This window comes from Protopterus annectens, chromosome 3.part0 (genome assembly GCF_019279795.1).
Source record: "Protopterus annectens isolate FY-2018-M chromosome 3.part0, PAN1.0, whole genome shotgun sequence".
Lineage (NCBI taxonomy): Eukaryota > Metazoa > Chordata > Ceratodontiformes > Protopteridae > Protopterus > Protopterus annectens.
This window is the reverse complement of record NC_056731.1, coordinates 388,773,992-388,797,074: the sequence shown is the minus strand read 5'-3', so window position 1 is coordinate 388,797,074 and position 23,083 is coordinate 388,773,992. Positions and strand designations below refer to the sequence as shown.

The 23,083-nt window shown below is 37.6% G+C and overlaps 1 protein-coding gene across 2 annotated transcripts in view; it reads right to left on the bottom strand.

The window, feature by feature from the left end:
* The window catches only part of VPS41 (VPS41 subunit of HOPS complex), a 2,347,711-nt gene extending 2,341,902 nt beyond the window's left edge, over positions 1-5,809 (bottom strand). Inside the window, exon 1 of one of the 2 annotated variants that reach the window (XM_044064839.1) lies at positions 5,774-5,809. In XM_044064839.1, the coding sequence (XP_043920774.1) occupies positions 5,774-5,794 (21 nt within the window). In that variant the 5' untranslated portion in view covers positions 5,795-5,809. Of the gene's footprint in view, positions 1-5,576; positions 5,607-5,773 lie in introns of those variants that run through there. The other variant, XM_044064840.1, reaches the window with a different exon arrangement.
* Between the last annotated feature and the right edge of the window lie 17,274 nt (positions 5,810-23,083).

Sequence of the window (23,083 nt, the reverse complement as noted above, 5' to 3'; positions counted from 1 at the left end):
TAGTGTCAGAACCATGGCCTTAAGCTCAATGCCAAAAAATGTCGTCATCCCTCTTGGGAAAAACACGGTTCCCTTGAATTACCATATCTATGGCAGTCCACTGAACACAGAAAGCGTTACAAGAGATCTGGGAACACAGGCTGACAGCAACCTCTCTTTTGACCACCACACTGACACCATGGTCAGAAAGTCATTCTATGTAGCACATCTCATTACTAAGGGTTTTGCATCCAGGAAGAAAGAGGTCATTGTCTCCCTCTACTCTTCCCTCATTAGGCCAGACAAAGTACAATGCGCAATTTGGCATGTACCTCACTAGACACCTGCAACAACTGGAGAGACTGCAAAAGTACCTCACAAAGAGGATCCTAGGCCTTAAACAGTTGTCCTATATGGACAGACTCAAAAAAACTGGCATGTCTGACTCAGCTCTGTTAGAAATGCTACACTTAAAGAAATCCCAATCCCTCTGCACCACACATTCCAGAGACCTCAACTTCATTACCACAATCAAAAGAACATGCTGGAGGGACAGGTTCATAACCCAGAAGCTGCCCATGCTATGGAACAGACTTCCCATACATGTCAAGCAGAGCACCAAACTGGTCCTCCAAGAAAAATCTTGATGAGTGGATGGGAAATAGAAAATTTCACCCTGGGGATCACTCCAGTGGCTCTACTCGTCAGAAGTATTAGGAACTAAGGTCAGGTGGCACGATGCCAGGGTAATCTTATGGGCTAGGCTTGTAAAGGCTCCTGGGCCATTAGCCTAGTACAGACCTACAGACCTGTTTAATGGATAAAAAACCTGACCCAGGTTACTGCCATTAGGTTATCTGGCTATACATAATACAGTGCATTTCATACTACCAGCATCACCACTGTGGTGCCAATTAACATGTTCTGCTACTGAATTTACAAGAGAATTAATGTTATCATTTACTTAATTTCACAGTGATGTTTCTGACTTTTTTGTTTTAGAACTTCCCACTGTCTTATGTATGTAGCCTTTTAGACAGGACAAGCACAACAAATTCCACATAAAGGTTTTCTGCAGCTGTTGTACAAAAAATCTAGTAATATCAGTACATTGCAATCACTGTACTAAACCTTCCTTTCCATCAAATGGCAGACAATAATGACTGCATTTTTTCAGCCCCTGAACTTTACTAAAACCATGAGTTCAGTCTAATTTGTGGTAAAAATATAAAGTTTATTTCTTTACATATTTTTTATTCATCTTACTTTACTTACAATTTGTTGACTAGGGTTTAGTCTCAGCCTGGGGGGGGGGGGGCAAGTAAAAGAAAGGCACAAAGTAGACTACAGAAATAAAAACAAACTAGATTCAGACATAAACAATGTATGGAAAACTACTGTTATGAAATATAATTAGTTGTTCATCTGCTTGCAATATGTGCCTGTGTTTTAAAATAATCTCTTTAAATCTACACAAAAATCGAGACTACACACACACACAAAAACACTATACATGTGTATATATATATATATATATCAAACTGCGGTGGTGGTGCTGCGGTAGCGTTGTCGCCTCACAGCAAGATGTTGTGCCGTTCGATTCTGAGCTAGAGCGTCTTCTGTGTGGAGACATGCATGAATGGGTGTACCTTCGTTGAAGGTTGTGCGTCAGGGCTGGCAAACTCGGCACGTAAAAAATCTACTGCAAATCATTAGCGGACCGGAGTTCCGCTGTGGGGACCCCTAACTGGTAAAAGCCGAAAGACACAAACAAACATATATATATATATATATATATATATATATATATATATCTATACTCACTTCTAAATTTCAAAATTCCAAAATCTCATGTTTCAGAACATCGAGTTCAGAATCTCGAAATTGTGAACCCTTCCCCGAAACACCACTAAACACATAAAAAAAAGTGTATGCAGGGGCGCAAGCCCTCCTGCACCCTCCACACCCCCCGCAACTTAAATATACCAACTCCAAGATTGCACTACAGCGAGGACAAGGGAAATCTCCAGGTCCGAGCAGTATGACTATCTCTGTTCAGGATTTTGAAATTTTAAAATGTCTTAACATATGATCTTCGAAGTTTTAGACTTTGAAATTCTGAAGTGGACCCATATATATATATATATATATATATATATATATATATATATACACACACACACACACACACACACACACACACAATCTATATATATCTAATCTATATAGCTAATCTATACATCTATAACTATATATACACACACACATATCTATCTATCTATATATATATATATATATATATATATATATATATATATATATATCTGTATTTCTATACATATCTATAGATATACACACACAGGGTATCAAGCACTTGCTACAAGGTTGATGTTTCCCATAATGTGTGTGTTATCCTAACATACTCCCACACATTACTTTTTAGCAACCTCCAGTTAAGAAGCACATGCTACAAGGGGACACACATGGATTGGGTTGTGTGGCTAGGCTTATAAAGGCCCTGGTGGTCATTAGCCTGGTATACACCTAGGAACCTAAGAATCCTTACTTGTTTCCTTCCTGTCCTATTTTTAAATACTTATCTTTAGTGTCTGCATGTTGTACATTCTACTTAATTTAGCATACAGCTCCATTTATACATTTCATAATTTTCTACCATTGTAGTTTTCCTTTTTGCTGTTAAATTTCTACAGATAGCATGGTCTCTAAAGTCAAACTGCTGTCCAACTGATGGATTAGTGGAGAAGTTCTAAAAAATCCATGCTATGAAAAGTTATTGATGGAGATGATAAAAACAGTGCAACAATTTGTTATCCTGCTTACTGTTAGCAATAAGAAAGGTGCTATAGGCTTCATCTGGGTTTCCTACATTTGAACTTCTCTACAGCAATGCTCAAGATGGATACTTGACAACGATAAGAAAACTTGAGAAGAACAGAATATGCCATTTAAAAGTATGATAGAACACTATATTCATTTGCTGGACGTAGTAAAGTTGTTTATGCCCACAGTAAAGAAGCACCTGCACACATCCCATGACATGCAGCAATGGGTTCATAATAAGAACCTCCAGAAGATCGGGTAAATAATGCTAGTGCTCTGCTGGGTACATGCTGTGCAGAAGTTCAAACACAGGAAATGCAGGTAAAGCCTTTGGCACCTTTCTGACTGCAAACACACAGGGTAGCAACTAGTCCCAGTGATTTATCATCCATATCCATAACTTTTCTTACCATGTATTTTTTTTAAACCTCTCCACTAATCCCTCAGTCTGTGGATGGTAAACTGCTGTCTATGAAAAATAAATTTCTGGCCAAGAAGCAGAGGGCCACTTGAGGTTACTGATAGAATAAATGCAATAACTACAAGTTAGACAAATTGGAAACAGAACAGTACATCAAATATTTCACTTTAAGTTCTTGAAGCCATGGAAAGAAGTAGCAACTTCAGCAGTGAACTTGCAAGCTGAAGTTCATGCAGAGACCAGGGAGTCTCCTCCTAAAGTACAACAATCTTTGTCAACAGTACAAAAGCCAGAAGTAAGAAAAATAAGTGTGTTTTCAGAAATGCATGGAAGAGCTAAAATGACAGAACACCCAAAATGAAAGTTAGACTGACACCTAACAGAGTACTAGACGCACAGAAACTATTTGTAAGAGTTATTGTAAAAAAAAAAAAAAAAAAAAAAAAATGCTTTAGCTGACATCAGAAATGAGTCAGAAAGTGATAGGAGCTGCCCATTACTGCTAGCTCCTAAGCCTGATGGTAGCTACAGATTTTGTAATGACCTCAGGCAACTGAAGAGCATTTCAAAGTGTAATGGTCATCTCATGTCCAGAATTAATGAGTTGATAGAAACCCTAGGAATTGTTAGATACCTAACAGCACTGGCCTTGAAAGAATACTAGCAGATATCACTTACTCCATGCCAAATAAATATTCATTTAGAACTCCTAAGAGTCCATATCAGTACACAGTGTTACCATCGAGCCTATATGCAATCCCAACCACTTTTCAGAGGTTCATAGAAACTTAAGTGACTTCTTTGTTATGGTGATAGTATGTCTAACTTTTTTGGCGCAGCCTGTCAAATGTCAACAGTTTCAACAACAGCAGTATGTCACCTCTACATAAAGAAAAATCACATCTGGAGGCAGTTGTTATCAGCACTAAATAGGATATAGCAATCAATTACATTAACTGATTAGAAGTGGGCATTAAAAAAATAAATAAATAAATAAGCAAGCAGGTGTTATGGATTCTGGTACAAAAAAGACTTGCTTGCCTTGTAATATAATACTGACAAGAACTATAACCAAACCATACAATGGCAGCAGTTTTGCGCATGCACACACACACACACACTAGCATTTTTTTTTTCTGTACACACAAGTTTATACATCATACAGTTCTCCATTTTTGGCACAATAAAATATTTACATATACATTTCTGGTTTATTTATGGAGTGAAATTATCTATATTAAGTTCCAACATTGTTAGTAGGAGAATACACTTATATCACTAGTTCAAAATAAAATATGAGCACTACTGACACAATATAACCTTTTAACTAATTCTAATGCACTGTGAAGGTGTATTCCACAATGCCAGATTACCTGCCGTATATATGCTTAGACATTTGTGAGCACATTCATATGCTCACTAATGGCTCATAAGACAATAGAAGAAACATAAGAGTAGATTTGAGGAAGGCATGTATTGTTATAACAAAATTGTAGTACATAATCATGACTGCTGAATATGGCAATTAATATTGTGCCTGGGTAGCTGTCCCAGGTAATCAGTTTACAGCACAGCAATAGAGCTAGTGTTACTATTATAATTAGAGGTGATGGTTTGAAAGCCGTTTGACTTCTGTTCAGTTTACAGTGAACTCTGGATATATGAACATATTTTTAGCATTGTACAGGGGAAACTAGTTGATGTTAAAGTATCCTACAGAACTGTTGCAATTTACTTTATGGCCAAGTGTGAGAATGATCTATGGCAGAATGAAGCTGACATAATATATACAGGAATGTAAAAAAGTGATGTATAGTTAGCACAAAACTAAGTGGAATAATACAGCATGCTGCCACATCATGTGCGAGCATAAATCAATATGGGATAATTAAGCACAGTGATATCAGACAATTATATAAGAAACTTTTAGTCAATGACTCTTCTAGAAGCAGTACTGAGATAAAACAGCTCATACTATCAGTATATGCCAAATGTTTGACCATTAATAACATTTAAATACTACGTTTGCCGTGAAGACTTTTTGTTGTAAACTGCAGGCTGAGTCTGATTTCCATCATATAGAAGAAACTTCCCGATGCATTAACAATCTTGTGAAGTAGCATGCTCGGAATAACGTATTAACTACCTTTTAAATCATGCATCTGTTTTGATGTTGTAATTTGTACCCACACACATACAGAGACGCATCTTCAGACAGTTATCTATAACGCGAACTTATTAAAAGTAAACCAACTACGGAAACGCAATCGCTTTATAAGCAAAAATAGAACAGCAAGCGGAAACTACACACTATACAATTATTAACTGCATTTACCTCATATACAAACATACACTTCCAGCCTGCTCTGAGCAAGCCTCAGTCGGTACTTAAATTAAACGATGTTACTACAAATAAACATACATGTACAAGTACAACATTCACTGCATTATAATCACAGACTACAAAATTATTTTTTGCTTTAACTGACTGCTGCCTAATACATAAGAAACATCAACTGAAACAGTAATTACCTCTGCTACTACTTCCGCCATACTGCCACAAACTAAGTCATATGACAACCAGAATCAAGCTTTGAAATACGACGCTTGGTATTGTGGTAAGTGTAGTTTTACTACGAAATGGGAATATGGTACTTTTAATGGCGCAAGATAAGCGTTAGTGGCGTTATTGTTGTCCTATGTGTTTTGACTATTGCATATTATGAAGTACCCCTGCTATTTTTGCGTTCACAAATATGCATTGTAAGAAAGGCGATTCTGCACACTGCTGAAAGATATTTTAAAGAATACGTTCATAAGAACTTAGGATGCACTGCAAGCCACAAGCTCTGTAAATTCTAGAAATACTACTGTTTTTTTTTCTAGTGCCATACTTTGTTACATGTCACAGATACTCACTTTTTACATTACATATTTTGGTGAAGAAGGTCTAAGGGGTATGGCAATGCACGACCAAGTATTGTGTGGGCTAAAATGCACACTGTTAAAAGATGTGGGATGTAGTTAACATACTTCTTTGGTTTTCATTTGGGAGATATATAACAGCATCGCTCTCAACATCTTAGCACAAAAAATCTGGATAAAGCCAAAAATATGGGGGCAAAGCCCCAAAAATAGAAACAAAATTTAAATATTGCTTTTATAAACTTAGAAAGTTGCTAGAATAAAAAGGTTATGTGATGCCATGCATTTTCTGAAGGCTAACAGTTATGAGACACAGAGACAAAGTCTGGGCTGTTTACCATAAAAATAAATCTCCCCTCTCCCATACCGAATTCAAAACACTCAGAAACAAAGTAAAAAAGCTCATTACTGCTGATCGACAAAACTATTTCTCCAAACTCCAAAACAGTAATAAAACAAACCCTCAGAAGTTCTGGAAAGGAATTTCTACCCTTATCAATCCTGGCAAAATACTCAACCCCAGCCCTGACCCCAATGCTCCTGACAACGACTTAGCTACACAATTCAACTCCTTTTTCATAGATTCCATCTCCAAACTAACATCTTCATTCTCCAATATCACTCAATCCTCCACTTCTCCCACTCTCCCTTCAACTAACACCCTTCCCTTCACTTCCATCTCTACTACCACTTCTCCATTTCCATCACCCCCTCTTCCCACACCTCTGTCACTAAAACCAATTCCAACATCTACGATAAAAAAACTTCTACAGAAACTTAAACCATGCTCCAATGCCCCTGACAATATTCCTTCATACTTCCTTAGCATAGCTGCTGAAGCCATTGCCTACCCCATCAGTATACTAATCAACCGCTCTATCAAAGAAAGCATGGTACCCCAAATTTGGAAAAAGGCTTTCATCATACCTCTGCATAAAGGTGGCAATAACAACAATATTACAAACTTCTGCCCCATAGCTATCTTATCCCCTATCTCTAAACTCCTAGAAAAATGCATCCATCTACAGCTCCTACCTTACCTCTTAGACAATAATCTACTAACTCCAACTCAGCACGGCTTTCGACCCAGTCATAGCACTATGTCAGCCCTCCTCTACTTCCTAGAAATGGTAAATACAGCTTGGGACTCTGGTCATATTGTCTCTACCCTCTTACTTGATCTTTCAGAGGCCTTTGACACTATCTCTCACAAACTTCTTTTAACCAAACTCTCTCAACTCTTATCTCCTTCCTCATTGTCCTGGTTTTCTAGCTACTTATCAAATAGATATCAAGCAGTGAAGTGGAAAACAGCCACATCCTCTTTTCTAAATACCCCAACTGGAGTTCCCCAGGGCTCCATACTGGGTCCTCTGTTATTTAATATATTCATAAACGATTTCCACAACTCTATCCCATTCTCCAGCATTATCCAATATGCTGATGATTCAACTATCATTTGTTCTGCCACATCCTTCCCAGTGCTACAAAAACTTACACAAGATGCCTTCTCTATCACTGAACTATGGATGAAAGATAACCACCTTGCTCTCAATGCCTCTAAAACCAAACTAATGGTATTTACCCCCTCTAAACACACCTCTATCAATACTAACTCTCTATCAATTACCAGCCACAATAACACATCCCTGGAATTGGTGTCCAATGCTAAGTTACTGGGTGTTCAAATCGACAACCATCTCAAATTCAACTCCCACATTCAACACAATATAAAAAAAAAAACATCAAAAACTAGGCATGCTATACCGGCACAATCGCTACCTTATACCCTCCACTAAAATCACTCTCTCTACCTCATTCCTCATCCCCTCTCTTCTCTATGGAGCCCCACTCCTAACTAACATCCAATCTTCCCTTAAAACACAACTTTCCACCTGTTACAGCAAAATTGCTAAATTCGCTACCAGTCATAAGTCTTCTACCCACCACTGCTCTTCACTGCATAAATTAAAATGGCTTGAACTTCCCAACCAACTCATCTATTCTCAACTTACTCTTGCTCACAAGCTCATTTTCAAACCTGACCTCTGTCCATCTCTATCCTCAGCATTTAAATTTCACCTTCCCAGCAGAGTACTTAGATCTAACAACCAAAATCTAATCGAATTGCATAAACCAAATCGTCCTCCTGGTAAAAATCTCTTATCCTTTAGCCTAGCATGACTCTGGAACTCCCTACCTCCTGCCATTCGTACCACCTTCAACCACCTTACATTCAAAAAATCTCTTCACTCTCATCTATTTTCCCAGTGGGAATGCTCATGCTCACATCCTTCATGATATATACTGACTATCTCTCCGTCTTCTCCACTAGGACATTTATTATCTCTGCTCAAAAAAAAAAAAAAAAATTACATTGTCTGCTCTGTCAAACTTACAAATGATACAATTGCGTCTTACTTATCTACATTGAAACGTTTACCTTTTGTAGCCTGCATCTTCTGTAATGTGTACCACCAGTTTGTTCTTCCAAAAATTGTTTGCTCTAACTGTAACATTTAATACTAGTCTGTCTACCACAAATTGTATGCTCTAATTGTATAATTCTTGTAAAATATTGTAAAAAGGATGTAAAACATATTGTAACCTTGTTTGGAGCTTTTCTCCCCAGGACTCCATTGAAAATGGGTTCATCTTGGCCCAATGAACTATCCTGGTAAACCAACTGCAAATAAAATAAATAAATAAAATGAAGTCTGAAAGTCAAATACATGTCATTATTTAGTCAATTCAGTCCTCACTGATTCACCACAGAATCCAGAAAATCAGAAATTTTATGAAGAACAGACCAAAAATATAAGGCAAAAATCTGGACATTCTGCAAAAATCTGAACATTTGAGAGGTATGTATGTATGTATAACAGTGAAAAAGCTGCAGATATTTTATAATAATACATATACGTTTGACTACACAGAATTCTGAAATGCATGACTATCAAAACCAATCCAAGGAAGCAAATGAATCTTCAAAAATCTGCCTTATCTACATAAAGTATCTGACTCCATTATAATCAGGACATTTAGTTTGGTACATTTGGTTTTACATCTAGTTTTAGGGATTTCTTTGCTCAGAAGTGGTTGTTTTTGTTACTGTTGTTTTTTCTCACTAGACTGCTGTTTTCAGACATTGCTACAGTCATACTTTCTCAGGCCACTCTTAAGAGTAAGAACCACACTTTTAGATTAAGAAAAAAGTTACTTTTCTTCCCGGACACTTCCAAAATGGCTGATGGTCTGTTGAAACCTCACTGGATCTGTTGGCACAATGACCATATTCTTCTCTGTGCTGGAAAGCTGCCCACCTGTCTTTATGCTTTATTAACCATTAAGAAAGCAAGTTCTTTTTCAGCTTCCTCCTTCTGTACTTCCGTTCACCATTCTCCTCACTTTGCCTTACAACTCTCCTAACATGCCATCCTCACCTTTCTAATGGAAGTATTCATACAGTATAGCTGATTTTTTTAGTCTTCTGTGATCTGCTTCCCATCTTTGCGTAGCTTGGCCTACTCTATCCCTCCCTCCCTTCTTTCTTTCCCCAATATACCCAAAGATGACTTTGCAATCCCCTCTTGATCCTTTTCAGTTTGTGCATTTACTTTCCAGACTACCCTTATTGCACTTTTGCTTGCCTCCACCACCTTTCCCATTCTTTCCACCTCTTATATGTTTTCTCTTTTGCCCTAATAATTAGTCAGACATTTCTTTGTAGCCACACTGGCCTTCTCTTCTTTTTGCATTTTCCCCCTTCTTCAGACTTTTTTTTTCCATAGCCTGAGTAGAGTACAACACCTCTGACCTATTCCCATAGCTTGTATGCTCTCTGAGTTTGTTCAGAGTCTCCTAACTGATTTGTAGTTCTCATCACTTCATTGTAATCCATTTTCCTAAAAAAAACATGCCATCTTGCTTTTGTCTATTTTATTTATTTGACATTTGTTTACTGGGAAAGTCTGAATGGGATAATATCCCATTTTAGCAAACGCCTGTAGAGAAAAACTCCACTTTGACATAATAATAATTTTTGTTGTATTTTTGCCATTACCCCCACTCTAAGCTGCATAGTAACATAATCATGTTAGTCAATGGCATCTTCACCTGGACCTTTATGGACTCTTCTACCATGTTTAAAAATCACAGTGAACTCTGTTTTTTTTTTTCTGGTTCAGTGCTTCACCAGTTAGCGGAACCCCTTATGGTCTAAGACTTCAGTCTCTTTCTTTGTCCTTGAGGTTGGAATCTTTCAGTCTGCTCCTGGAACATTCATGCTTTCCACATCAATAGCCCATTTCCCTCTACTCCACTTCTTTATTCCCTCTTCCAGACTCCTCCTTTTCAGATGTATCTGGGGGCTGATACACTATAGTAATCCTCAGGTGTTCTCTCCATTCTTCTGCCTTAACTGCCAAGGTACTTACTCTAGATTATGCTTCTTTTTCCTTTCTTGATCACTTTACAGGACTGTATTCCTATCCTACTTGGAGATCACATTTTCAGTTCTCCTTTATATGACTCACCATTTATCTTCTTTCCTTCTATCTCTGTCATTCCCGAATAAGCTCTGTCTGGGGACCTCCCTTTATTACCTCTCTTGTCACTGGCCAAGCTTCTGTGACATAAGCTGTGTCCACCCTTTCCCTAATGAAAGGAAGAGTCACACAGTTTAGGATGCAGGGGAAGTCTACTCCAGAATTGTATTGGGTGCTGGGTTATAAATAAGTTCTTACACAATGTTTTGTTTATCTCTTCATAAAGATTTAGATCCCTGGTTCTAGTACTGGTGGAAATATTGAACTTGTGGAGAAGCAAAAGGTTCAGGATAATTGGGTCTCTAATGGCATGGTAAGTGAGACAGAAATCTCCTTCCAAAAAATAATAAAGGGATAGAGCTTCTAGCTCAGGGACTTTTGACATGTGATATTTTTGTTTAGAAACCTTGGGAGTCTTTCTAATTGTTTGATATGTTTGGTGAAATATGTCCTAAAAGAGGCATTGCAGGTGATAAATGGCCTGACTGAAGATGTGTATAATGGCATGCTTACCTCTTTAGACTTTGAAGAAATTCCTTTGGCAATTAGCTGTGCTAAATAAAAAGATTTCCTAACAACCATTGTCATAGGATAGTCAAAAGAGAGAGGAGCTATCAATCCAAGTACCTAGGTCCCTGACTACATTTTCTCTGTCTATACAGTATGATGAGGGGAAGGGTTGAGTACCAAAAGTAATGACACTGCACACTTTAGCATTTAGTTTGAGACAATTCTTTGTGGACCAACAGTTTACTAGGGACAGTTCATTCTGGAGGGTTTGAGTATCAGAGGGTAACTTAACAACAGGCCCGAGTTTGCAGTCATCTTTGTTAGTCAGAGGTCTTAGGTCTCTTTTTGGAGATCTGAGAAGTAAATACCAAAAAGCAGAGGTCCCAGCATGAAGCCCAGAGAGATACCACTGGTCAGTTTCATACATTCTGATGAGACACCTACAACTAGCACTGTGTTTGTTCTTCTTTCTGTAGGTTTCCTATGCATATTAATGGGTCAATTGACTGAGTTTTCAGAAATTCAAAATTCATATGGTTGAGACCATATGATCGAGTTTTTGAAAACTCAAAGCTTTTGAATGGAGATCGTGGTACAGTGTGGATTAGGAAATTTGCCCTTTTCTTCAATGTAGTGTGATCTTGGAGCTGGTATATATAATTTGCGGGGGGGGGGGGTGCAGGCAGCAAACATAAACAAAAAGCAGAATTTTGTGGGGTTTTTTTTTTTTGATGTTCCAGTTTTTGGAAGCTCAGTCATATGGTTTTGTCCATATGAATTTCGAGTTTCTGAAAACTCGATCATCTCATATCACATATGTTTTTTTTAAAGCATTTAGCTTTTCTACAATGTCTGCATGGTGAATGATGTCAGAGATCTTGGCCATATAAAGACATACCATGTGCAATGCATGACCACCGCCTACAATCTTTGCAACTTTTCAAAGAAATTTACCAGATTAAATATATATGATCTGTCCTTCACAAAGTCAACCTGTTGGTGAATCGTCTAACAAGATTGTTGATATCACAGTTTATGAGGTCACTTATAATATATACCATGGCATTGCAGATGTGGCTTGTAAGGCTGACAAGGATGTAATTACTCATATTGGTTGTAAGACCACTGTTATGGATTAGCACTGTAGTGCACCACTTATCAGGGAAGAGACAGCAGCTAAACATAGGTTAAACTGTTTGATAAGTGTGTCTACAAAGGCATGTTTAATATCATTAAAATTATTTAACATTATTAATTAAGCAACCATGGAGGAAGTATTTTTGGTCTTGGCTAGCACTTTCAGTTAATGATTGTTAGATATAATTGAGGGAGTAAGGGATTTGGATATTTTGGGCCTTTCAATAGAAGTTTCAAGGGTGAAGTTTGCAATAAATTTGTTTGCAAGGATATTGGCAATGTCTATTGGGTTAGAATAGGAGGTGTCATTATGAATAAGTTCTGAGCAATGCTGAGTATTGTTTTTAGTTTTGTAGCATAGATAAGGAAGGACTTATTGGCCTCAGAGGCCAACTTATGTTCATGAGCTCCTTTAGTGGACCTGATAAAGTTCTTCAGCTTTTTGGTAATTATTTTGATATTATTCTTCAGAAGAGGGATTATGGGTCTACTAAATAATTTAAGGAGTATTTTGTTGTATAGTTTATTTATAGTAGTGGACCAACAGTGTGGTTTGTTTTTAAATTTCCCATAATATCTGGCTCTGGTAGGGACTGCTAGCTTTATGCATTTTCTGCAGCCCTTCCCCTCGGTTTCTAGTATCTCAGCAATCATTGCAATCTTTTCTGAATTTTCCATTCCATGTTATGTATCTAATTATTTTCCATCCTTTTTGCATTTCTTCATACATTCTCTTTCTTGGTTTCTAACACTAACTAATGGCAGACATTTGAGTTTCAGATTTCCTGTCCGTCAGAAAATGCATGATAATGCAAAACCTGTTGTTCTAGAACTTTCTAAGTTTATATGAGCAATATTTCAAATCTTACTGATTTTGCACTGTTGCACCTGCATTATTTTTGGCTTTGAGCAGAAGTCTTGTAGTTTGAGAGGTATGCTAGCAAAACCACTACTGTCTTTAGTTGCTCTCTAGCTCTCATATTCTCCAAAAAAGTTGTTATATTCTCCTGCAGACCCCACAGCCTCTGCCATCCAGTTGTTCCCTGAATCAAACTGCTACCCCACTGTCTTTTCCCTTCTTCTTACTCACGCAGTCCTACTTCTCTCATACTGTCTCATTATTGAATCCCTTACATTATGTCTTTTAAATTAATTTTTATTTGTATAGATATATATTTTAGTACCTACCCAGAACGTCTTTCTAAACTAAACTGTATCTCAAACTGCCCAGCTAAAGAAACTCCAGGTGTGTTAAATTAACAGGTAACCAAAAATAACTGAACATTTTAGGAAAAAAACAAAGAGCATCCAAGACGCATTCCCCAAAGTAACCATTATAAAGTAATTTACTAAAAAAATCCAAATTTATATTGTTAAGAACTTTTGTCCAACTTTGTCAAAAGGACTTCATCAGAACCATATAGTTTGATGTGTTTTATATAAGCTGTTAATAAAATCCAAAATTGTGACTTTAAAGAGACACAGTACAATTTCAAAACTCTAAAGTTAAAACCTAATCAATTTAAACGTTTCAACTTCTGTCTTTTTCTCCCCTTTCTCACTTTCAGTGACTTTCTGCACCTATTACCCTACTTGACTTTTTTTTCTTATTATCTCTTTCATGGTTGTAAAGGAGTTTAAATGCATTAGGTTTTAACTTTAGAGTTTTGAAATTGTACAATGTTTCTTAAAGATCACTATTTTAGATTGTAACAACAGCTTATATAAGGCAGCATCAAATGTTTTGATATGGTCCTTCCAGTGTCACTTTAAGTTGAGTAACATGGCAGTCCTCCATCCCCCTATTTGGGAATATATGCTCAGAAGCAACTCCATCTTTAGATGTTTAAAAATATCATGATCATTTCTCTTTATCTTCCATCTATAGATTGTGGAACACCCACCTCTCATAATGTGGAACAAATGGACAACTAGGAATCTCATAGCATGGTTAAATGTGACATTTTATAGTTATAAATTTGATGTTTTGCTGAATTAATATTATTCAGTATTATTTACCATGGATGGCAGTTAAAATAAAAGTTTAATGCTTGACTGTGTGACAGACCCTTTCAACGATGAAGTGCAAGGAACATGGCTCCTTAAAACTTAAATTGAGGAACATTCCTCATGAGATATACTTTTGTGGTATGAGCATAACGATTTTACTACACCTGTAATCTGTGCTTCCAGCAGGTGCAAAGGGGTGACCTCAGGTGTTCAAGCTTGCATGTGCACAGCATCACCATGCAAACTGAATAATTTAGAAACAGTAATATGTTGAGTCCTAACTAGGGATCATCATCACAGTACAGAAGATGAACTATTTTCGAAACCCATGTTTACTTTACAAAACTTTTGCTACAGTAGATTATTTACTTACATATAAAGTGGTAATTGTTACACCTGCTTCTTTGTCCTTTTTCGGTGTATCTACATGTATTGGCCAACTCCGAAGGGGTATGTTGCAAAGTCTACTGGCTGTAGTTGCTGCAGGCACAGTACAGTAGTTTTTTTTTCACAAATTAGGTGTCCCTACATCAGCATACTGTTGTGTACCTTAAACCTCACTCATTAAGCATTACAATATCATTACTATAATGGTTGTAGGTAATGATCATGTGCTTATGTAGCTGCATGTTTGTTAACTTTCAGTTATGTGCTGATGTTTTGGGAGCTGGGTTTGTGGACGAGGGCATAGTGCTTAGGACACTATACAGCCTGACAGCGTATTTTAGTGTCAGGCCTTAGTAAAGTATAGCACATGGCCTATTGGTATAGGTTCACAGGTTTATAGATGTATATTAGGTAACAACCACTAGGGCCTTTATAAGCCTATAAACCATGCAATCAAAATGTGACCCACAAATTTGATTATAGGTTCATAGGTGTATACTAGGCAAACAAACACTAGGGTGTGGTAATAATCTGTAAAAGTTATACAGATTTATTTTTCATGGCTAGTAATGCTGTAAGGATTTCTAAGATCCATTTAGGACCACACCTGTTAATTCCATTGTTTTCCATACCAACAGAACTATACATAAGACACTGGCACAAAAAGCCACATCCAACTGCAAGCCAAAATTTACAGAGGCTGAAAATGAAGAGATACTACAGGTCCTCTGTTCTCCATGGTGAACGTCTCTTTTCAGTGCAGACCATGTTTGAGGGAGATTTTCAGGATTTTAAGAATGATATGGTCCACTGCCAAGCAACCAATATGATGCATGCTGTCATCCACAGAGTAGAGGCTGTGGCACAGGAATGGAGGATGATGGGTGGTAGGCAATCTACTGAACCACCAGTTACAGATATAGAGGTGTTACTGGCCTCACTTAACAGCAGTACTGCATCCACAGAGTTCCACACCACAATGCTGGATGTAGGGCAGAACTGGACAGACTACAGGCAATTATCACTAATGATGACCCAAATATGTAGACTTAACATTACTATCTTCCCTTTTTTTTACCTCTTCTGATGAGCCCACTTTACTCTGGGGCAGTACATAAGGAGCCTCAATCCTCACCACTGTCTCCGGTGTCACTAAAAGGAGGGATAGAAAATACACAATTTCCCCTAAGAATACACTGGGAACAGGTTCCAAACCTGGGGCTGGACTATATGCTTTACTCCAGGCCCCCAAATGAGTCTCCACACTAACTACCGCAGAGCACCGTGTTCCAGTTCTAGGCATCTGACATACTCATTCTTAAACGTCTGATATTCACACATGCACACTGTCTTGGGAAAGACTGACACAATTTTACCGGCTGTGTTCCTTTGTCCAAATTACAAGTTAATGGGTGCTACCAGTCAGAAAACACAATACCCTTCAAAAGGGGTGTTCAATTATATTGGGTAAAATAGATAATGATACAAATGGTAGCATGAAACCTAAGCAGTAAGGCTTTTCAGAGTGGCCCTGGTGTTATCACAATAGGCATAAACACTCTCAAGTTCTTAAAAATATACACTAAATAACCAGCCACAATGAGAAGCAGTAAAATATTTAACAATAAATAAAAGGTTGTAAACCATATAAATACTGAATAACTGATTCCAATAAACAACAGAGTCTCACACACAGGAAATATTAAAATAATATGGTAGGATAGATCTCACATTGATTTAGAAAATCTCTAACTATCTACCTGTACTTCCCTGACTATCTGAAGATTAACTGTCCCTATCTAATCTCAATAACTCAGCAATTCCCTGACTATCTGAAGATTAACTGTCCCTATCTAATCTAAATAACTCAGCAAGTCAAGATTATACTCTTACTTCTACAAGGCAAGATGAGAAATTATGTCCACACTCCAGGCTGTTGTCTGTCCTCAGTGACTGGAACAACTACTCTGGAAACATGTAGACTACTACTGCTGAACAGCTCTGGAAAACAACTACTGAATAATAAGTGAACAGCTGACTAAGAACCTGCTTTATATAGCAGATCTTTTTCAAAAGTAACAGGAAGCTGCCATGAGAATTCTACTGTCGTATCAGACTTTGAAAATTAAACAGACAGCTGCAGTGAAGATTCTATTCTCCCAGCACTGGCACACAATGACATCACATTTAGGTCAGCTGACTCAGAATGCTCTTTACAAAGAATATGTACATTTGGTCAGCCAGAAGAGCACTGATTGATATTCAAATATCTTGCATAAATCAGTGTGACAATCAAAATACATAAACATATTTACAAAATCATAGCTAGTCATACTGGCATATGTAACACAGGGTCATTTGTAATTATTTACAAAACTTCAACCAGTCATGTTAGCACAGATAATATCTTATATTGTCACATTTCTCCCCCCACTTTGAAGACTCATGCTAGATTTTCAAGTGACCCTGGAAAAATCGTTGCTTGAGAAAAATGGGGCTGACTGAAAATTTATCAGCCTGTACCCCTTGTTGACAGTCCACTGCATTAGCATTATTGACTCCACTACGGTGCTGTACCATCATGTCATATGCCTGTAACCCTATGCTCTACCCCAGTAACTTGGCATTTTGTATACTGACTCTATTTAGCCATGTTAAAGGGTTATGGACTGTAACCACAATGAATTGTCTTCCATACAGGTAAGGCTAAACGTTTGTAATACCCATACTATGGCTAGGCATTCTTTCTCCACAACTGAATAACATTCCTCCCTGGGTTGTAGTCTATGGCTGAGATATACCACAGGATGCTCTTCTCCCTCTGAGGAAACTTGGCTGAGTGCAGCCCCCATGCCATAATTTGAAACATCCACCTGCACAACAAATTCATTGCTGTAATCTGGCTGACACAGAGGGTCCTATCAAAGCTTCTTTAAACTTTTGAAATGCCTGCTCACAATCTGTGGTCTGCACTACCTTATGATGCTTATTTTTCTTGTTAAGACAGTAAGGGGTGCAGCTATTGTACTATAGTTGGGCACAAATTTTGTATAGTGCCCTGCCGTCCGTAGGAAAGCTGTAACCTGCTTTTTAGTAACCGGGACACACCACATCTGAATAGCCCCCACTTTAGCAGTTTCTTGTCTAATCTTACCACTTCCTACTCTATGTCCTAGGTAGGAGACCTCTGTCGTACCCACCTAACAATTACTAGACTTAATGGTCAACCCTGCCCTCTTTAATCTGCCGAAGACCTCACTGACATGTTGAAGGTGCTCTTGCCAGGAATGACTGTAAATGGCAATATCATCCAAATAAGCAAGAGCATAATCTCCTGCTCCTACTAAGATATGATCTGCTAACCTCTGGAAGGTTGCTGGGGCATTCTTCACCCCAAAGGGCATCCTTGTAAACTCGTATAATCCAAAAGGTGTTACAAAAGCTGACCTCTCTAGCAATGGGAGTCAAGGTCACCTGCCAGTATCCCGTATTCTGATCAGTAGCGATCAGATACTTATCCCCACCCAGCTGTATTAAAACTTCATCTGTTCTAGGCATGGAGTACACATCTGACTCTGTATAACTGTTTAACTTTCTGTAGTCTATGCAGAATCTTAAACTACCATCTTTCTTCAGTAACAACACTACTGGGGAAGCACAAGGACTACTGGCTTACCCCCAGCTACAATGTCTCCTTTATCTCCTCCTTCAAAGTTTGTTTGACTCGCTTAGGCACCTTATAAGGAGCTTGGTTAATAGGCCTTTGGGGTCTTGTATCCACATAATGCTGCACTAGGTGGGTGCACCCAGGTTTCCCAGTGAACATGCCCCCAAACTCCTGTAACATTGTTTGTAGTTCTTTAACCTGAATAGTGGAGAGCCGCTGAGATACTGCTACCTCTCCCACAGGAGTTTCAGTCTGAGCCTCAGTGAGAAGATCAGTCACCAGATCCCCTAAAACTCCTTCTGATATCCACTAGAAATACTCAGCACCAGGGCCTCCCTATCATGATATGGTTCTATCTTGTTAACATGATACAACCTATGTCCCTGCATCCTGCCTACTACGTTTACCATGTAGTTAACATCACTAATTTTTCTTACCACTTTAAAGGGTCCCTCCCAAGCTGAGGAAAATGTTTACTGACCTTTATGGCTTCTGGGGTTCAGTCATTCCCTTCCCCATTACCTCCATGACCCTATCGAAGGGTTAAAAGCTCCTTTTTGTACTGTCTCTGCTTCTCATTTTTTTCAGCTTCCATCTCCAAATGCCGCAGTTCATACTGACGCTTCTTCTTCTTCTCAGCCTCCAAACATCACAGTCTCTCTTCGACCTCCAATTCAAGTCTCTTTAAATTCAAATGAATGTTTAAGTCCCCTGAGGAAAAGGTAAACTGTCCTGTCTCGGAAGGCTGCATATCCCCAATGCCAAACTGGGTAACCCCAAGCTGCTGGTCTGCTCTGTGGCTGTGATTAAGGCTGAGATCATTGCTTACCTTGGCCAATGGGTTCCTTGTCAGCTTGCTATAATCCTCTGCTGACATCTTTCCCTGCTGTTCCTAACTAATCTGACTAAAAAAAATGAATAAAACTGTTGTGACAATGAAACTCTGTATGTTTATCTTGTTGCTGTCGAGAGTGCACACCTCATGGACAACTACCCACAGGCTACTAAAGCTCAATTAAAATCACACCAGTATGTGACAAGCCCTCTTTACCCTGGGGCAGTACCTAATGAGCCTCAGTCCTTACCACTGTCTCCAGTAAGGGAGTGATACTAAAAGCAGGGATAGAAAATACACAGTTTCCCCTAAGAGTACACCAGAAACCTGGGACTGGACTATATGCTTTACTCCAGGTCCCCAAATGAGTCTCCACACTAACCACTGCAGAGCACTGTGTCCCAGTTCTAGGTATCTGACACACTTACTCTTAAATGTCTGATATTCACAGATCCATACACTCCTTGTATGGCCTTCTTGAAGAAATGAACACAACTTAACAGACATGATCTGCCTTTGATGAAGCCAAATTGTTGGGTTTCAAGTCTAATGAGATTTGCAAGATCATAGTTAATGATAGTTATGATAGCTTCGTATCTTTACAGATCTAACTCATGAGGCTGATTGATCTGTAATTTCCATGACAAAGCCACCATTATGGAGTGGCATCACTACAGGAGCACATTATTCAGGAACATAGCCTGCAGCAAAGCTTAACTTAAACAAATTGAGTAGAGGTTTGCCAAGTGCCAGTTTGATACTATTTATTAAGGACCAAGGTACAATGTCAGGTCTCAGAAGGAAAGTGATTTTGGTCTTTGATAATACTTTCAGAATGTAGAGGACTTCCAAGATGTCACACACTGATCAACAGCTTAATTTCAGCTCTCCCAGTGTTAAAAAAGAAACTGAGAAATAAGAACTAGTAATTCTGTCATATTGAGTAAAATTAATTTACTATGTAGTAAGTACACTGCCTGGATGTCAACAAGAAGAAATTTAGAGAACCTGAAAGAAAATGAGCTAGAAAAGGTGAAGAGAAAACACTAATAGAAGAATCCTGCATCTCTTCAGCAAAAGGCAGTTCAAGCTTCAACTTTGGTATAAGAGATGACTTTCATTAATTTAGGGGAAAAATAAATCAAATGTACTCAGTGGTGATTGAAATTAATAAGGCATTGCATTAGTATATCAAATCAAATAACAAAAGGCTGGAAAAAATAGACAAAGCTTTAACTAACTATTGAGATTAACTGATAAAACTGCAAAAATCAGAGGCTAAAATGAAGAAAAGGCTGGCCGAGTATGAGACTGCTCAAAAAGAGCTGTTTCAAAAATGGAAGAGTTAGAAGACAGTGCACTTAGAGAAAGCCTGAGATTTTCTGTTGTATCAAAGAAACAGAAGGAACAGACTGCATTAATTTTATGAAAGCGCAAATAAGCAACTGGACTGATACTTCAGAGCAGGATCTGTTAATTGAAATAGCATATGAAGTGTATGCCTCAAATATGGCCATGAGAAAGCAGTCAAGACCTGTATTAATAAAGATGTAATCATACCAGCAGAAAGAGTTGATCCTGACAAAAGTGTGGCAAAAGGGAAAAGTATTAAAAACTAGAGACAGCATAGTGTTTGTGGAAAATGATTATTCACTGTACACCAGACAGAAAAGTAACAAATTTATCCCAACAATCCTGGAGGATCAAATATATTTTTGATGCAGAACAGGTAAGGAGGAAATGTAAAAGTTTATCTAACAAAAAGCGAGGCATCAAACAGAAGAAGACACTGCTTCTAATTCTTCTGACAATAAAGAGACTTTGCTAGTGAAAAACATTCCACTTTTCCAAATGAAAATATTTGAGGGCCAGAAAAAGGCACAGTAGTTGATTAGCAGAATAAGAAGTACCTTGGACTTGAACCAGAATCTGGTGTTTGGAGATGGAGAAGAACAAGAAGAAGACTACCAACACTGAAATTATAAATGTGAGATTATAAAGCATCAGTCACATTTGTGAAACAATGCTATGTAAGAAAAAGTGACAGAGAAAGACTGGATTTTTTTTTTACTTTGTTAAACTAGTGTGTGGACTGCAAAGCATAAATCTCAATTTATATAATTTAGTAGGATGCTAAAAGGGAAAAAAGTAACTAAGGAAAACAAATTTGTTCTTAATATTATTGGTATAAAACATTTCATGATATAAACTGCATGTTATATATTATAGCAGTTTTGTGTTGTATGTAGTTAGAGGTATTTTAAATGTGGGGTGGGGTGGGTCTTTTCAGTCATAAGTAGTATAGGCTTTACAGTGTAAAAGGAGATGAAAGGCTGACAAAGGCAAGTTTAAGTTAATATGCTGTATTCTTGGTTTGCTGGGCTGGAGATAGTGTGTAAAAGTTCACAGATTATGTTATATGTACAGCTGAGATATTTTTCTTATTTTTGTAAATGTGACTGTTTAGATTAATGCCCTTAGCTTAATCTAAAAACAAGTGTTTTACGTAAGCTAATAGGCTTGAAAATAAGACAAAATGTTAAAAGCCATGAGAAGAGCTAAGTTTCTTGCATATACAGTGATATTAGCCTGTTTTTTTTTTCCTTTAGCAAATGTTCAGTGGGAGGCAAGAAGCCTGCAGCTGAAGGCAGTTGTACATTCTGTTATGTTCTGAGTGAAAGTGACAGATTTATTCACGCATTTGCAGAGTATTTTTTTTTCTCATTGGTGACTATGTTTCCAAGGAGACAAGCTGTCTGCAGGTGAAAGCAATTAATCTAGAGGGTTCTGAGCATTCTTTGCTGAGGAAAATGCAAAATGTAAAGGTACAAGGGCAAGCAGTTTAGTAAAAAAAGATTTTAAAATGATTGGAAGTGAATAAGAAATAGCAGCTTCTGTAGCAGCCTTAATACTCTAATACATTTAATAGAGCAGTGCATAATTTAGCTTTATTTAAAAATAACCAGTGCACTTTTTCTTAAGACAAAAAGTCAGTGTTTTCTGAAATCATACAAGCTGTTTTTTGCATCTGGGAAGGAAATAGAAGAAAATAACTGACACCGGTCAGTGTAAGTGGGACCACAGACTGTAACATGCACTTTACCATGGGTAATCTGAATTTTAGGTTAAGTAATATATGTGAATGCAGCTGCTGATTTGGGGCAATTGTTCATATCTGGAGGGTTAAACTTCATTTTTTGAAGATGTTTGTAGTTCTAAGTTAATAGGTTATGAGAGTGTTCTGAAAATGTATTTAGTTTTTTTGTTTAACGGTTTTCTTTAAAACAAAAATTCTTGGAAAAAGGTGACATAGGTTCAAATGGAGATGACAAGAAAAAACTACATAAATGGTCAGCCTGCCAAACGTTAGTGTGTGCATGTAACACAAAAGCTGGAAATACACATTCAAAAAACTGTCATGTATAATAGGTGAGAACAATAATTTCTTATCATAATGGCTACTCTATCTATATTATCTTGCAATGTAAGTGGCCTTACAGGTATAGGCAAAAAGTTAAAAGCATTGAATTATATTAAAAAATGCAGAGTGCAAACAGCAATGATGCAGAAGACATATTTAGAAGGAAATGAGCATGAAAATTCAATAAAGTATGGATTTCAGAATGGATATTCAGTAGAATATCAGGGACAAAAGAAAAGGGGAGTAATCATATTGATTTCTAGAGGACCTCCAATAGTGATAGAGGAAAAAACAGATATAATGGTAGATTTGTGGTAGTAAGGGGTTATTGGCAGGGTAGGAAGTTTATTCTGGCATGTATTTATATTCCATCAAAAAACTGATGTTATGGAGCTTAAGAAAT